This window comes from Gobius niger, assembly GCF_951799975.1.
Source record: "Gobius niger genome assembly, chromosome: 11".
Lineage (NCBI taxonomy): Eukaryota > Metazoa > Chordata > Actinopteri > Gobiiformes > Gobiidae > Gobius > Gobius niger.
In genome coordinates, this window is record NC_136862.1 from 21,904,875 (window position 1) to 21,922,413 (window position 17,539).

Consider the following 17,539-nt stretch of genomic DNA (forward strand, 5'->3'; position numbering starts at 1 on the left):
TGAACGAGCCATTTTCAGACGAGTGGTAATTAACATCAGTATCCATACACACACTATCCGGATGGAGGGTTAAATTGAAGGACCAAAAAAAGACTTGATGATGACATGTGGGGGATGGGCAGCACAGCTGGGACGGGGTGTCATCAAAGATACTCATTTTTTGTTATTAGGATCATACCAGCCAGAAGCTAAGATACGGCAATAATGTAGTCAAGAAGCAGGGCAGAGCTCAGAGGTGAGTGTACTTGAGCTTCAGCTGAGAACGCAGACTCGAAGAGAGCAATAGACGGCTGGTGAACTGAAATTTGAGTTATAATAATAGTAATTAAACAGCAATTATCGTAGCATCGAACTATGGATGTACTGTATTATAAAGACATTGATGGGATACTGCCAGTGGTCGTTGAACTGCAGTCCAGTCCATAAAGATTTCTGTCATGTCCCCTTTGAAATCCCGAAATCGCCTAAAATTAACTTTATAATATTTAGCTAAGCTCCACACTGCCCGAACAGGCGAGCTGAATGATCAGCACTAATCATGCGGTGGGCAAGCAGAAGTGTGCATAATCCAATGGTCAAAGTGCAGCAGTGCACAGCTAAGAAAGTGAGGCAGAAGAAGAGAAAAAAAATCCTACACCATTGATTACAGGTTATTGAATTCAGTGGATGGCCATTTTGGGTACTTCATCACATACGCATCACATACGTAGCTCTATGCTGCAGACGTCAGTCGCTCTTTTGCTGTGTGCATCTTATGTTAAAACCATTCACTCAATCTCAAACCTGCTGGAATAATGCACTAATATTCTGAGATGTGGTGATGGTGTGGTGATGGTGACCTTAGCATCGCAGTCTGACGGTTGTAAAACATACAAGTTAATACATGTGAAGTATCTGGATGTGCGCAAGGATTTGTGAGAGCTAACAGCTATAACTTCCTCTTCTGTCACTGGAACAGCAGCTTTAAAAGTAATAAAAGTATAATAAGAATAATAATAATAAGAATAAGAATAATAATGCATTGGTTTTATATAGCGCTTTTCTGGACATTCAAAGACGCTTAACATTGCATTATTCATTCACTCCATACTAGATGGTGGTGAGCTACGATTCTCATCACAGCTGCCCTGGGGTAGATTGACAGAAGCAAGTCTACCAGTCTGAGCCATTGGCCCCTCCAACCACCACCAACCACTCACTCACTCACTACATTCACCCAGGCTTCCTTGTGTTCCCAAACGGTCTTCCATCCAAGTACCAACCAGGCTTAGCTTCCGAGATCTGACGGGATCGGGCAGAGCAAAGGCAGTATGGCCACGAGTACAATTGAAAAGCGTGTTGTGATAAATGTACTCCTTAAATTTTGTCTAGTCAGGTTAAATTCCCGCTTTTCGTTCTTTTCACCTCTGGCAATCGACAAGAGTTTATTAAAAAACATGCAAAATTTTAAGTGTCTGTTCTTGGAAGAAAGACTGGGGAGACTTAGGAGGACAAAGGAGACCTGCAGAGAACTGTTGATGAATAATGCATTTTTTCACCGCACTTTGGTGAGTGCACATCTGGTTTAGGAATTTGAATATCTTCTACAAAACCGTTTGAAGGCAGTACATTTCCAGGGACAGCAGCGGTCAATGAATATTTAAAAGGCAACGTGGTTTTACTCCTGTGTCCTGACCTTTGGCCAAACGCCTTCAATGGATGGAAAGCACAATAGGCTCAACAATGCTCAATGTATATTAAAATGCTGTCAACCAACTTTAGCTCATGTTCTCCTGTTATTCAAGTATCCCCAAAAACATACTAACCTTTGTGTTAGTGAATTTCAAAAGATACATCTATAATCTTTTCAGGGTCCAGAAAATATTTAGTCAATTTATTCGTCTTTATTCACTTTAAGCTTATTCCTGTAGGATAGCATGTTCACAGTCCTGTCTATGTGGGGCAGCAGTGGCTCAGTGCATATTTTTCTGTCCTCGGGCAGACATTTTACCCGCTTTTCCTCCACACAAAATTGAGCAGCATGGAAGGTAAATCCAAAATAACAAATTCTATATTGTCATTGTAAACAATTTGTAATCTAGTCATGAACCGTTTCAAGATTATTAAATCCTTTCTTGACCTTTCAGGACACACAAGCCTTCCTGCTCAAACATATCACTACTTTTAACATGCAGCCGGAGTTGCACTACTTTTCTGCTGACACTGAGCTGGTGTGTTTTATAGCAGTGTCTGTGCTCTGAAGAGACAGTGTTCTCGCAGACGTGGCCCGGAGCTGACGGAGAATCAGTGTCTTACTCATCAGCAGGACAGATGCCTGCTTTCACAGCACCACGGATACACTGCCGCCGGTGAAACAGAGCACCCTTTCTAGTCATTGCATCACCCTCCTCTCATTGGAAACCTTCCATTTGTAGCGTTTAACTATATCTCACGAGTGCACAGAGATATATCGACTAACCTAAAAAAGCAATTAAGTACTGGAAAGTAATCAAGCACTCCACCGGATGGAGTAGGAGAAACCACTCTGGATTTGTATGCAAACGTTGCAAAGATGAATGCAATCCCATTTCATCAACAGCACAATTAAGTGAAGCAGCAGGTTTTGTGTATCATCTGGATCTCGGAGGTAACATGGATCAAAGAGTATAACGAGTGCGAAGTCCGGACTACTTAATGCACCCAGTCAGATGTGCTGAGTCAAATTAGTCCAGTCTCCCGCGTCTGTTCATCGCTACGAGGGGATTTGATCCACAATATTCATGAAGCCATGAACTGCAGGCCCATCAGCGGCCCACACAAACTCCTTCAGTCATACACACCTACACAAGCATACAAATACACAGCATATAGCCGTGGCTCATTATCCACCCACACACAGACACCCTCCACTTAAAGCACTGCTGGGTAGATTTCTGCCACATAGCAAAATCAATGTCAGTGCTGGGGGCAGTATCTGGTATAAAACAACTGAGTGAAACAAACACACGGCTAATAAAAGAAGAGTCGATAAAACAAGCTACTTTACTCATGGTACATGGCAGCAGACCAGCACCAGCCTGAGCATCTACTCTTATTATAAAAATGTGCTTAAGCATTTGGGATAGTTGGACTTCAACAGCAGCAGTAGCCAGTGGGCACCAGCTCTGCTTCTCCACAGTAAATATGATAAAAGTGCACAACGTGAAATAAATCAAGGCAGAAGAACAAGTCTAGTCCATTCATTTAAAATTACCTGTGGCTGCTTTCATCTGCTCCGCAAACCAACTAGTGCACCGTTCCTCTGGTTTCATCCTGTTCTTCAGCAACTCTCCAGCCTTTAAACACTAAGTGCTACGGATATCAAAGCTCACCAGGATTTGCAGTTGTGGAAATGAGACTAAAAGCCAGCAACAATGACTATGACATTAAAAAGAAATCTAGGGAAAAGCCTGGACATGTCTCAACAGTGCTGCTTTCCTACAAGGATCTATGGCGCCCTCTATTGGTGGACAAAAGTAACCCAATAAAATCATTTCATTAAAACATAATTCCAGCCTTTAGATACATACAGAGATAAGAGTTTGTAAATAGTAAATAGTCACAGCAGTTCTTACAAGTGTAAAGAGACAAATTGAGGCAATACAGTGAATAAACCTATGACTAATCTGATCCATGTCATCCACTATAATGAAACATAACAGGACTGTCAAATGTACAAAGCAACTGCAACACTACATATAAATATTTTAATCCCAATTATGTAAATAATATATCATTAAATAGTGGGCCAAAATGGGAATGGGGCCATTTAACCAAAACAGAACAGTTTAAATGAGTCAATTTGGTAATTTGTTCTACTGGCTTCACACACAAACAGAAGTAAGCTGTGGACCTTTGGAGAGGCTGCTGCTGCTTCCCAAAGTCTGATTTATTTAGAATAACACCACCGTGCTGTCTCAATTATCTTTATAAATTGTTAGCTATAGGGTATCCTGCTTCTCATTGGTCGCATACCTCAACATAAGTGTATTAATATACATAATGTATTAGTCTTATATAGCGCTGTTTCAGGCACTCAAAGTCATTTTTTTTTATTTTGTGCATTCCTCATCCACTCCATACTTGATGGTGGTAAGCTCTGTTTATAGCCCAGGCTAAACCCAACCTTAATTAGCTTCCAACAACAATCTAGGGATTTGGATAATTATGATTACTATATTATTATTATGATTATCATGGTTATTTTGATCATTATGATTATTATATACAATGCAATATCTTTTTAGCACTTACTGCTGTTTTTGTTGTAGGGTCCAGGTCTTGTAGGTGTTGAAGGGGGAGTACTTGAGAAAGACTTCTGAGGTGATGGTGTATCTGCAAATTTAAGTACAGATTTGATTGTTCACAACTGTATACATTTAAAAAGAAATAAAAAGAAAAAAGATAGAGTATAAATTTAAGGGGCATTAACTGTTGCTGTTGAAGGAATATTTTCGGTGATCTGAAGATGTAGAAGGAAGGGTACCTGGGAGATGTTGTTTCACTCAAAGTATTTTTATTTTATTTTGTGCATTGCTCATTCACTCCATACTTGATGGTGGTAAGCTCTGTTTGTAGCCCAGGCTAAACCCAACGTTACTTAGCTTCCGAAATCTGAACAGGCATAGCAAGGGCAGCAAGGCCTATTGTTAATGTATATAACATATTCTAGTGATTTGGATAATTATGATTACTATATCATCATCATCATCATCATCATCATCATCATCATCATCATCATCATTATTATGATTATTATATACAATGCAATATCCTTTTAGCACTTACTGCTGTTTTTGTTGTAGGGTCCAGGTCTTGAAGATGTTGAAGGGGGAGTACTTAAGAAAGACTTCTGAGGTGATGGTGTATCTGCAAATTTAAGTACAGATTTGATTGTTCACAACTGTATACATTTAAAAAGAAAAAAAGATAGAGAGTATAAATTTAAGGGGCATTAACTATTGCTCTTGAAGAAAGATTTTCGATGATCTGAAGATGTAGAAGGAGGGGTACTTGGGAGATGCTTCTGTGGCGTTGTATCTATAAATATAAAAGTACAACATTTTCAGAAACATGTTGCACTTTGACAGGTACTGAATAAACCAGGCAACTGTACTGTACAGTAGTAAGTAAACAAGGTTTTAACGTGATGCTTCACTCACTATTTTTCCAGCTGAAAGAGTTGTCTTTTTCAACCTCAGATGTAGAGGGAGGAGAATTAGAATCACCTCCCTCTTGTGATGAGGGTTTATCTGGTGAAATATAAAAATGAAAATATTACTGTGTGCAAAGCCACGGATCACAAATTAGTCTTCTGACAAATCCGTACTATCTGAATTATATGGCACAGGATCCCCAATCTTCTCCCCCACTTCTTCTGCAGACTTAATAATTTCCATGTCCATTACAACAACTGCACGTCTACAAAAACAGTGAAGAAGTTGCAGAAAGTAAAACTCAAAGGTCAACTCCCAGATTGAAGGAAATAAACATACCGTCCATCTTTCAAAGTGTTGACGAGAACTTTTTTCAACAGACACACACAGTAAGGTTCCAACTGATCCTCATTAAAAAGATGGTTTAACTGAGTGGCAATTATAAAGGCTGTAAAGGCAAGTTTATCATATTTAGATGTATATTATTTTAAATCAATTATTATCTCCATTTGGTGAAATAAGACTTACATGCTGAAGTGTGCACACCATCACTCAATATGAGCCGAATTCGTGGTGGGTTGTTTGCAATTTGTTTTGCATTCTGCAACACAGACAAAATACACAGACTGATTTTATGTACAAACAATGCAAGAACAGTTCTGACAATAAATACATCCAGCATCTGCGATTATTTCAGGAAGTTCCAGGAACAATCATGAGTCCAACTAAACAAATCTTTTTGCAAGATTTGTATTATTTAGAAAACACTATTGTGGCCGTGCCTGTGCAGGTTTCCCATGTGTGCTTCAGTTCCTAACACTAAAAATAAAAATAAATGAGATTGTATTTAGGTGTGCAACGGGTGACATCAGATGATTGCGTGTTTACATGCATGGGCCTGAAGTAGTACTGTCAATAAGCACTGTACCTAGCAAATAAATAAATTATATATATATATATATATATATATATGTATATATTACATTGAGAGTCATTCCTTACCATCAGCTGGAGGACTGTATTTGACACTCCTGTGCCTTTCATTAGGGCCTGAGCAAAACACATAGCTGTTAGTACACCCCTATCAAATATCACTTACCACAAAGTTTTAAATAGCATTACAAAAAAATGGCACATACAAGCCAATATTCAAATACTAGCAGAGAAATAATATATAACCATTTACTTCATTTATCGCATGACGTTTATCTTTTTATTAAAGAGGTTCAACAAAAGTCAGTTGTTTTGATCATGTGTCACAATGATAGCAGCTTAAGCTAGCAGGGAGAGCTTGTATTATTCTTATCGCTCATTGTTAAAAAATATAGCAGTCACATGAAAATGCAATACAGTGCTCACTTCAACTGCCCCTTCTGTCAGTCTCGCACTCATGGTGTTTTTAGAAAAGTTATTCAGGTAATAAATAAAAAAGACTTGTCGTTTTGTAGCTTCTCTCGTCTCAAGTTAAAGGGGCCACACGTGTCGCGAGAATAAACGAGACTTCCGTAATATCAAATCGAAAGTGAAACGTAGCGGAAATAGCGAAAAAGTACATTCAAAATAAAACCTTAAAATATTTGCGATTCAGGCTTTTGCTGCTACGCTCAGAGAAGTTAAACAACATTTAAATGGGAAAGGAAAATTTTGAATAAACTGTGACTAAAATAAGACAATAATCAAAAACGTCGTATAATTTGTATCGTGGTGTGCTTTTATTTTTAGCTATTGTCGGAAGCAGCAATAGAGTAGTCTGAAACTTGATAGACTCAAATCTCGTGGTACGAAAGCGTGGAGAAAAATGGGAAGACCCAAAACAAACTTCTAACTGCTTGATTTATGGCTCATAAAGGTGTAAGTGGACTTAAAAATGGATTTGCCGTGTCCTCAGTGGCAGGAGCACGTGGCACAGAAATGGGCTGCTCTCGATTCTGATCAAAGGGAGACTTTTTCATCAATCTCTGAAATAGATGATGTTTTTAAATTTGCTCAAAGTCTGATGACGTGAGTATCTCCCGCACTGCACCACAGCATCTCACTATAATATATGACAATTTTACTTATTGGTTTGGAATTTTGGAATCAAGTGCATGTACTTAAGTAACTTTGAATGTACTTTTATTTGAGTAATTAGTATCTGCACTCTTAGGTCTGTCAAAAAAATGAATAAATAGTAGATCATGCCACAGTGTATAAATGTTAATTTTGTTTCGTAAAATCGATGCATTTTGTGTTATGTTTACACAATTCTTCATGATTATTTTTGTTTTTATGATATTTACTTTATATGAACAATTTTCACATTATTTCATGTTTAGTGTAATTTCTATCACTACTGAATCAAACGTTGGCGCTCAAACACCCTCAGTACTCACACTACTCAAGTATAATGTACTTTTTTAATCTTACTTGAGTAAATATTTGGGCCACAACTATTTACTTCTACTTGAGTAAAATTATTTTAGTAACGTAAATATTTTGGCTACAGTACCATCCCATTATTTTCTGATTATGTTTTCCAGGCAAGATGATCAAGACTTTCTACTGAGCCTGTCTACTGAAAAGTGTCTACAGAAGAGTGAAGACAAAGCCTCTAAAAGCAGAGAGCGGGGAAACTCAAGTTTCAAGACCAAAGACTACACCCTTGCAGCCCTGCACTATTCACAGGTAAACACAGTCATGTTTTTTGTGGTTTCTGGCCAAAGGTTTTTGCAAATCATGAAATCGGTAATTAAAGTACAGTATGTACATAAACATGAATAAATGCAACCCTATAGCCCACTGATTCTACTACTATGTACAGTACTACCTATGGAAGGTAGGCTGGCCAGCCATACTGTTCTCGATTTATTCTTAACTGAGTTTACCATAACTGGGCAGCACTGTGGTGCAGTGGTTAGCGCTCGTGCCTCATAGCAGAAGGTCCCGGGTTTGATTCCCACCTGGATGGGGCCTCTCTGTGTTGAGTTTGCATGTTCTCCCCGTGTCTGCGAAGGTTTCCTCCGGGTACTCCGGTTTCCTCCGGGTACTCCGGTTTGCCCCGGGTACTCCGGTTTCCCCTACAACTAAAACATGTACAATAGGTTCCCCTCTGGGGCCAGGACTCCCCTGAAAAAGACATTCTTAATCTCAGTGGGACTTTCCTGGTTAAATAAACTAAAAACTAAACAAATTTAAAGAGAAAGAAGTGAGTATAGCTGGCAGCGGTAACAAGACGTCCTCTGATTTGCTGACTAGTCAAGCTAAACTAATCCAAACTCGTCCTAACCCTAAAGATAGTAATATCTACTAAAGGCGTTTTATTGAGATTCATTGAACTGAGCCAATCAGAGACGGCTGTCAGCGATCCCTTGCCAATCAGAAGCATTGTCGTCCTGCAATAAAAAAAAATCTCACAGCCAGGCTATAGTCTTTGAAATGTGAATGGGCCTCTGGTTGCTTTGTACAGACAAGGTTGGGCCTTGAGGTCAAAAGATTCATTTAAGAACCCCTGCTATAGCCTATTACTGCACGCAATCTGTCATCATAAGTAGCAGAGATTTATTGGTTAGTCCAGACATGAATGATTGGTTTCCTGTGCTCAGTTGCACAATACGTAGTTTCATTTTGATTATTAGAGATGCCCCGATCCAGCTTTTTTTGCTACTGATACCGATATTGGGGGTTTGAGTATCTGCGGATATCCGATATGAACCAATACAAAGAGACTTTCTTAAAGGGACTAGATGGCCGTTATAATGTTTACACTCGCTACTGCCACCTTAGGTCTTTCGTGTAACTGCAGTTTCTATATCAAGCTCATGTATGACGATACTTTTTGAGTGACAGTGCAAGATTTTAGTTGTGGCAGTTGTAGTGAATAGGTCTGGGCTCATTCTACACATAAGGAATATTGCTGGAGCTACTGGGGGTAGAAATACATAATTTTAAAATGTTTAAACTCTGTCTAGTCCCTATAAAAGTGTCTTTCTCTGAATGAAAAAGTGAACGTTCCTCTTTTCTCCATGAAAGTTGTGATTTTAAGGCAGTGAGAGCCAAAACAGGTATCAGTTCAGTTCAGTTCGCGGATTCCCGATATTGTATTTTTTCCAGCATCGGCGCTGATATCTGATACCAGTCCCTGATGATTGTTTACTTCTTATTGATATCTAAGTGTACTCATATACAGCATACTTTTAATAAATTCATGTTCACTAAAGAACTTGGAAATACTATGTTTACGAATTGTGTTCTACAAATAGTTGTGCCTACTATAGAATATGTGTGTGCTTAAAGTTTGAAGTAGAGAACCTGACTCTATTCAAGGTCCAGGAATCCAAAATAGTTTTTGCCTGCTGCTTGATTATGCTTTATTAGTTCTTGGTCAAATATGCTAGCTGTCTCTTTAAAATGTCATCTGCTCTTCTGTAAAGGTTAAACACTCATTTAAAATGCATTTGGGGATTTATTTACAGTTTATGCTGCTAAGTGGGGCACTCGTCCCAGACCTCGTTAATATGCATAAACATGGAGCTCCTGTGTTCCCTCTCATGACAGGGCATATGCCTGGCTCCCCGAAGTTCACAGCAGCTGTCCCTGTGCTACGCCAACCGCTCTGCTGCACTGTGCCATCTGCAGCTCTATCAGGTGGGTTCTTTGACATTTCAGTGGTTAAATGTTGAAATATTTGTCTGAGGGTTAGGGTTAAAAAGTTTACGTGGGAAAAAATGCTTGCTATTGAAAGTCAGGTCTTAACCCAGTGGTTTCCAAACTATGCGGAATTGAATACATGCTCCGTCCAGGGCATGCGGCTGGAAAATGTAAAGATTAAAGAAGAAAGAAGTTTTTGTCCATAGAATGTACAACAGTTTAAGATTTCACTTTCTTCTAGTCCTCATTTACAGCTGTTTAGTCCTGCTTTACCCCTGCTTTAGCTTTATGCAGTTAGGCTTGGTTAAAATTATGGTTTCCTATTCAGTTTTGTGCACAAAGTTCTGCCTTTTCCCCACCAGATCTATCTCAGTAATCAACACGTAGCCCTGAAGTTTGGTCCTGGTGTAGAGTTGACTGAGTCCTTGTTAGGCCTGATGATGCACTTTTTTTTTTCGTCAGTTGAAGATGGCTTTTGGAAAGACACTTTTTCTTTACTGTACAGACTTAAGGAAAATAATAGTGATAAATGACTTTCATCTGTTTTCACAACTCAACAATACGATCTCAGCCATTATCCCGAACAATGAACAATCTCGATGGTCCTTGGAGACTCCAGAACCACTTGGTTGGCTTAGCTCAACTCGTTCCCGTTTTGAGCATTATTAACAGTCTCACCGTTGTAATTACCGCTTTTGAGTCTAACAAATCAAGCATTATGCATTTATTGCTACTGGCTCAGCAGCTTACAAGAAATCTGAGCTGCATGGGACAATAAGAAAGCCAATGTTATTTCAAGGTCTAATTGGCTCAGTGCAGGTGGAGATTCACATCCAGCTTTTGAGGCACTAGATAGGAGACTCATTGTCAGGTAAGTTCAATGTGTACCAACCAGCAACCACCTAGCAACCTAGTTTATAATGGAATACCCCGTGGAACAGTACGGATGATGGTCTGTCGTGAGAAAAGGATAAATGATTAGAGACACAGTTGTGTGACTCAATGAAAAGAGCATTTAACTTATGATTAATGAAGAGCATGAACTAAAAAGCAAATTTATGATTACAAGATGGGAGCACTTACTCGTCTCGTTTTGAATATTTAAGATGCATCTTTATCATCTTCATCTTTATTCTAAACCCCATCCAAAACTTTTGCAAAATATTGTGAATTATACACTGTTAAGCTGTCAGAAAAAACAAGTATTAATTTCTTATGCTAATGCAGTGTTTTAATTCTATGCGTAGTTTAAATTGCAGGCTGCCTTTTCATGGCGGTGCACCTTTGACTACATCAGTGCAACTCGCTGACTGTCACAGCTCAGAGCCCGTTTTCAATAAGATTTTGCCTTTGTTTCAGGAATCTCTGGATGACATTGATTTGGCCTTGACGAGCGGCTACCCCTCTCATCTCTTACACAAACTGCAGGACCGCCGCGCTCTGTGCCTGCGCCACCTCTCCACGGATCAGGAGGCAAAAGCCGATCATCCCTCAGAGAACCGTAATGCGCCAGACGGGGACAGGAGACAAGCTGCTGGGGAACGTTTCAGTTTAGGGATTTGTCCTCAGGCCACTGTGGGTTTCAGCCTGGACAAAGGGCGACATCTGTTGGTCAAAGAGAGAATTGCACCAGGGAAGGTCGTGCTGACAGACAAGCCATACAGCTTGGTTCTTATCCCAGGGATGGATGAGGTAAAAGGGGAAGAGTTATTTGGGCCAGAGCATAGATTTTGCCATAGGTGCTTGTCTAAGTCTTTGCACCTTATACCTTGTGAGAGCTGCAGTTATAGCCGATATTGTTCAGAAGCTTGTCAGAAAGAAGCATGGGTAGAGTATCACAAATGGGAGTGTTGTCTTGGAGCAGATCTAATATTGTTGGGTGTGCTGGCGCAGCTCGCTCTGAGGGTGACACTAAAAGCTGGGATTAAAAACATCCGAATGGCAAGACATCAGAGCGAGCGCAAAGGGCCCGGCGACAGCAATTGCGGCGTAGCCAGCAATTACTGTCATGCAAATGTGGCAGCTCTTTCACATTGCGGTGACTCATACCTCAGCGTTTTCCACTTAACGCATCACTTGAGTCACCACAGCGCCCGACTACGCTTTCTGGCAGCCGTCACCGTGGCAACAGTCTACCTAAAGATGGGCGCTGCCAGGACAGGACCTCCGCCCCCAGGTTCACGGGAACCCGGGAGGAGACCTGCAGGGGAGACAGCCCAATCAGAAGAGAGATCAGGAGAAGCGCAGGAAGAAGCGGTGGACTCCGAGTGGTGCCCGGAGCAGTGGCTGATGGGAAGTGCAGTCCTCAGGCACATGCTGCAGCTGAGGTGTAATGCTCAGGCCATCACAGTGCTCCAGGACACAGGTGACGTGCATATCGAGTTCATTGAAGTTATCATAACTATTCGCTGTCAGATTAGAAGAGGCAACACTTATTCTGGTGAAATTATATCTCGCGACGGGGCATGAATGTAATGTTATTTCAGCAAGTAAGAAGTGAAATTACAAATTGAGTTGATTTAGTATTTGATAGGTAAGAGCTGTACAGCTAAAAGTTATTTAAAAACAATCATGAATATTGAGATAATATTGTTGCAATATTTTACTAAACCATGTCAACAAGGTGTGTTCCATAGATACATGATACAGTTACATGATAAGAAAGAAAATGTAATCAATGATAATAGAAAAAAAAGGATGCAAGATGCTTTATTTTTGACTCTTACTTTTTCATATTTACTTAAAGGGACTATACCGAGTTTAAAAATGTCAAAACCTACATGTTCCAGAATCCAGCCATGTCCAGATGTGTAGAAAAAATCCTGCACTGTCACTCAAAAATGTGTTAATTCGGGTCCGAAGTGCCATCATGGACGAGCTTAAAGGGATATTTCAGGATTTTTGACATAGGGCCTCATTTCCTAGTTATTCAGAGTGTTGCTAATTCCTGGAGATATTTTTTTTGTAATTCAAGCTTTTCTTTTATTTGAAGAGTTTTGTGGCGCTAGGCTAGTGCAAGGCTAGTGCATTTCTACGATATCAGCTAGCCTGCATTAAAAACAGTCTGACCCGCTCCACAGAGCACCTGAGGCAAATCACTTATAACGCCAGACTAACCATATAAATGTCTGTGTCGATAGAATATTTTGAACCTTTTGCATTTAAAAGACCTTATATTTCAGCAGCATCAACTTTGTGGTTGTGTAAACTACACGGCGGCGGAGCGATCTGTTAGAAAATAGTCCCTCAAAATGCGATCATTCATGTAATGCATAGTTTGGCGTTATAAGTGATTTGCCTCAGGTGCACTGTGGAGCGGGTCAGACTGTTTTTAATGCAGGCTCGCTGATACCATAGAAATGTGCTAGCCTTGCACTAGCCTAGCACCACTAAACTCTTCAAATTTAAGAACTGCATGAATTACAAAAAATATCTCCAGAAATCAACAACACTCTGGATAACTAGGAAATGAGGCCCTATGTCAAAAAATCCTGAAATATCCCTGTAATATAGAAGGTGCAGTTACACGTATGACCTGAGGTGGCAGTAGTGAGTATGAAATGGCCAACTTGCATCTAGCCTCTGTAAAGAATGTTCGGTACACAATTACTACAGTATGTAATTAATATGACTAATTTGTACTTTCTCTCAAGCTGTAGATTTTCACTGCTCAATGCATTTGTTCTCTGTGTGTCTCCCCAGGCCCAGCCACCTCATCAGTGCAGTCGAGTCGTGAGATGCGTATTGCTACTGCTCTGTTTCCAACTCTGAGCCTCCTGAACCACGCATGTAGTTCAAACACCAGCCTGTCGTTCACTACAGGATCCTCATCCAGTCCTGGTCCAGATCGTTCCAAAGACCTCACAGGAAATGCAAATCGGGGCGTAACAGCGACTGTTCGAGCAGCTAAAGCCATGGCTCCTGGGCAAGAGATCCTCCATTGCTATGGTATTATTTGTGCATACACTGTATCACACATCTTTAGGCTGCCAGACATAGCGAGTATGGCACCTACTGTTTGATGTTTGGTGCTAAATAAATGCTTTTTTTATGCACTGTGAGTCTTATTTAACAGCAGTGTTCTTGCCATTGTGATTAACGTCTCTAATTTTGTATTTTACGTAACCCTACTTTCTAGATCTTTCTTTACAAACTTTTCTGCAGCAGTAGCAGCTGTTTTTTTTATTTATTTTTTTATATTGTTATATTTTATATGTGTGTTTCTTTGATCCTCAGGTCCACACAGCAGTCGGATGAAAACCCAGGAGCGCAGGCGGCTCTTGTTCGAACAATACAATTTTCATTGTCAGTGTGAGGCCTGTACTCTGCAGGAAGACCAGGAGGAGAAGGATGGAGCTGAAGAAAATACCAATCAACATGAGACAAAACTACAGTGTGCGAAGTGCAAAGCTGCTCTTAAAGTAGGTGAACACAATTTTAAGGTTTCAGATGCGGGTGTGTATGTGAAATAATGTTTTAGACCAGTCTGCCAATCAAATATAGTATGTGAACTATATTGAACAGTTTTTTTCATTAAGGGCCACATACAGAACAGTACAAACAACTGTAGAGGTCAGATTTACAACTTCACCTTCTATTGCACTAAAGGTAGCAAATTCAATAAAATGTTAACTAGGCTTTTTGATTGAATAAAGTAATAAAAAATCACAGCTTTCTATTAATGGATTTTAATTTATTATGTATATATTCAATTAAAGCAAAGAAAAAAAGAAAAATTCAATTATATTTTTAGAATTTACAGCGGGCCAATTAAAAGTGGGCCCCTTTTGGACACCCCTGCCGGAAAAGGCTTTCTACATTTCCACACAAGTCCAATTTGAGAACCATTTTAAGAGAGTCATATTTAATTATGCAATTTCAAAAGATTGAGATACAAACACATAACATAACATTTATAGAAGCTATATCTGTGGGGGTTGTTCCAGGACATTTACTTATATTATTGTGCTCTATTTCTTGTACAGAGAAGTAAGGACAAGGAACCTGGCTTCATCTGCTCCTATTCCAAGTGCAGCCATTTTGTGTCAAGCTCTGAATTGGACCAAAAGCTGCAAGAAATCAAAGTGAACTTGGAGAGAGCAGTGCAACTCATGGAGAGGGATAAGCCAGGTCTGAATCTGAAACCTATTAAATTGATTATTAAAAAAAGAGGTGCGGAATTGACAGTTTTTTTTGTGTGCAGAGGAAGCCCTTAGATTGTTAAACCAAACGCAAGTGCTTTGTGGTTTGATCTTATCAGACGCTCATCCACTGCAGGGAGAGCTGGAAGACGCTACGGCAAGAGCGTTCGCCACAATGGGTAACAATAATTTATATCACCTGCAGTAGTTGGATAAACAAGCACAGATAAAATATTTACATTGTTGTGAAATGTAGAAATATTTCAGTGGTTCACGTTCATATATAATTTCTAGATAATACAGTATGCTCTTGTTTCAGTGCAGTTTTTATTAAAAGTGCAACCTGATACAGCCTGTAGTACCCGCGCCACAGACTGAGAGCCGTTGTAATATAGTGTAACAGAGTTGGAGTCTAATATAGTGTAACAGAGTTGGAGTCTAATATAGTGTAACAGAGTTGGAGTCTAATATAGTGTAACAGTGCTGAGTGAATTTTTTGAGGAGATGAAAGCCTAATTAATGAGCATGTGTTATTGCTGCGTCATGGCGGATGATGTTTTTTAGGCCAGTGAACGCATCAACTCAGCAGATAATTTCAGTCTCTTGGGAAAGTGGCTACACAGCCATGCTTGTTTATCGTTTATCAGCACATTCACCACTCACAAGGTTTTATGAAAGCCCGGCTGTTTATAGCTCCTCTTGTATGCCATTGGGGATACATTGTTGTTCCCCAGCAATTTTGTGCCAAATAAGTACTCTTTTATGCATATTTTCTGGAGGGAAATTGGAATCCTTTCTCAAAGAAAGTAAAAATAAAGTACGCTAAGAATTATATAATAATGCGGTGAGTCATAAACTGTAGTATTATGGCAAATCCAAAGCTAAACTAGAACTGCTTTGATAGCTCATACCTGGAGATCCTCTTGTTTGTTGGGCCATAAAAATCTCATGCTGTGTCTCAAGTGGCGAGGAATTTATTAAAGCCAAGCCAATCATTTCTTTCTGCTGGAGCTGCTATTTTGCCTTGCCCTTTGTTTCTTTATCTTGCATCCAGACTCAATCCAAAAACAAAACTCCTTCTATTTTTATGATATTTTCACATTTTCAACAACACCCTGGCACACTTGAAACGACATACACAAAGTGGAACCGGAAATGTTCTAGCTCAGAGGAATGATTATTAACTGACAGCCATGTGTTTTGTAACAAGTCTAATCACTCACTCACACCACATTCATCAGAGCTGAGATAGAACTGCTGACCTCGAGCCATCCATTCTCACTGTCTGTTCTGTTATCTCTTATGTAATTGACTTGATTCGACAAAAGAAATAATAACGGTCCACACATTTTCTTATAACACAGGCCCAGTGTACTCTTTGCCCCAGTCCCAAGCCTGGATGGAGAAGGTGGAAGTGCGTTTTGTGTCAAACTCCCTTCTGTTTTCCTTAGGTGATTGGGGAAACGCTGCAGTCCATCTGCAGCACAGTGTGACAGCTATTAGTTCCCAATTTGGAGAAGAGAGCATTGAGCTCGGTCGGCAGCTCTTCAAATTAACCCAGCTTCACTTCAATGGGTAAGCACTGGCTTATACACTATATTACAGCTGATTCAGAAAGCTGTTTCAATATTATTATGTAGCAATCTGAATCTAAAATTATATGAATATGAAACTTCCCCACTCTATGTGCTGCCTCATTTGTCCCTCCTTCTTGTATTATGGCCCAGAAAATGTCAGTTTTGACTTGTTATTTAGATTATTTATTTTTCTTCCAGTGGTGCCAGAAGTGCAGCTCTTTCCGTCATTCCCAAGGTCAGGCGGCTGCTGCGGCGTCACTGCGGACCTGAGTGCGATGAATTACAGGAGCTTCGGGCGATGGAGCGCTGTCTAAGCCCGTAGTCTGTCACAAGTTTGTTTGGGAGTTTTGCACTAAATAAAATATCAAGCTGCCAACACTGTCCCCACATTGATTCATCTTTCTATTTGGAGATAACGGTACTATTTTGCCATCAATCAACCCTTGTAAATGTTGGGGGTGCAGAGGAGAAAATATTGCACTCGAAAACAGAGTATTAGCCACTTCAAAATGATAAACATTCTCAGACATCCAAGTGGTTAAATCAATTGACAACTGGACCTGTCTGTTCAGAAGTTGTCTTGTTTTAACTTCACATGATTGCCGTCAAAGTGTTGTTACTCAAGTTGAAGTAAAAAGCAAAGACATCTAAACTTTTTTGTCAGAACTTGCCAAAGAATATGCTACCCTCAAATATCAACGTGGGCAACAAGAAACAGATATAACTATCCAACCTAGCTGAGAGTTTGAAACTAAACCAATGCTCTGCTCATATTTATTGCAGCCAAAATCTGTAAAAAGGTTTGTTAATTTTCTTATGGGAATTAAATACATTGGTGGCAGAGCAGCCAATTCCAAGCAAATAATCTTCTATGACCTTATCCCAGCTGTCTTTGAGTTTTCCTGTGGCTGCTGTATGGCTACATGTAAACACTCTTTGAATAGGAACTTCCTGACCTTTACGCATCACAGTGTATCTATCAATAATTTCAATTTCATGCTCCAATGATGCCTTTCCTCTC

General features: G+C 39.8%; 2 protein-coding genes across 3 annotated transcripts in view; one reads left to right on the top strand and one right to left on the bottom strand.

The window, feature by feature from the left end:
- LOC306970158 (replication protein A 70 kDa DNA-binding subunit-like) overlaps nucleotides 1-6,656 on the bottom strand; it is a 46,527-nt gene extending 39,871 nt beyond the window's left edge. Inside the window, exons 1-9 of one of the 2 annotated variants that reach the window (XM_079566029.1) lie at nucleotides 6,534-6,656; nucleotides 6,177-6,224; nucleotides 5,703-5,775; nucleotides 5,514-5,622; nucleotides 5,348-5,439; nucleotides 5,181-5,270; nucleotides 4,978-5,058; nucleotides 4,807-4,887; nucleotides 4,273-4,353 (exon numbers count right to left, since the gene is read on the bottom strand). In XM_079566029.1, coding sequence (XP_079422155.1) covers nucleotides 4,273-4,353; nucleotides 4,807-4,887; nucleotides 4,978-5,058; nucleotides 5,181-5,270; nucleotides 5,348-5,439; nucleotides 5,514-5,622; nucleotides 5,703-5,775; nucleotides 6,177-6,224; nucleotides 6,534-6,566 — 688 coding nt within the window. In that variant the 5' untranslated portion in view covers nucleotides 6,567-6,656. The remainder of the gene's footprint in view (nucleotides 1-4,272; nucleotides 4,354-4,806; nucleotides 4,888-4,977; nucleotides 5,059-5,180; nucleotides 5,271-5,347; nucleotides 5,440-5,513; nucleotides 5,623-5,702; nucleotides 5,776-6,176; nucleotides 6,225-6,533) is intronic. The other variant, XM_079566030.1, reaches the window with a different exon arrangement.
- Nucleotides 6,657-6,945: 289 nt separating this feature from the next.
- Nucleotides 6,946-16,911, top strand: smyd4 (SET and MYND domain containing 4). The gene is made up of 10 exons (XM_079566028.1): nucleotides 6,946-7,175; nucleotides 7,694-7,838; nucleotides 9,708-9,797; nucleotides 11,160-12,165; nucleotides 13,503-13,748; nucleotides 14,037-14,221; nucleotides 14,786-14,930; nucleotides 15,004-15,120; nucleotides 16,393-16,516; nucleotides 16,717-16,911. The coding sequence occupies exons 1-10, from the start codon at nucleotides 7,042-7,044 to the stop codon at nucleotides 16,838-16,840; spliced, it is 2,316 nt and encodes a 771-aa protein (XP_079422154.1). The 5' UTR covers nucleotides 6,946-7,041; the 3' UTR covers nucleotides 16,841-16,911.
- The last annotated feature ends 628 nt before the right edge of the window (nucleotides 16,912-17,539 follow it).

What these genes read in the sequence shown, in the direction of transcription:
- smyd4 (XM_079566028.1), top strand. Translation starts at nt 7,042, where the DNA reads ATGGATTTGCCGTGTCCTCAGTGGCAGGAGCACGTGGCACAGAAATGG. An exon ending in TTTGCTCAAAGTCTGATGAC is followed by an intron (nt 7,176 to 7,693) that starts GTGAGTATCTCC and finishes TATGTTTTCCAG; the next exon opens with GCAAGATGATCAAGACTTTC. An exon ending in AGAGATCCTCCATTGCTATG is followed by an intron (nt 13,749 to 14,036) that starts GTATTATTTGTG and finishes TTTGATCCTCAG; the next exon opens with GTCCACACAGCAGTCGGATG.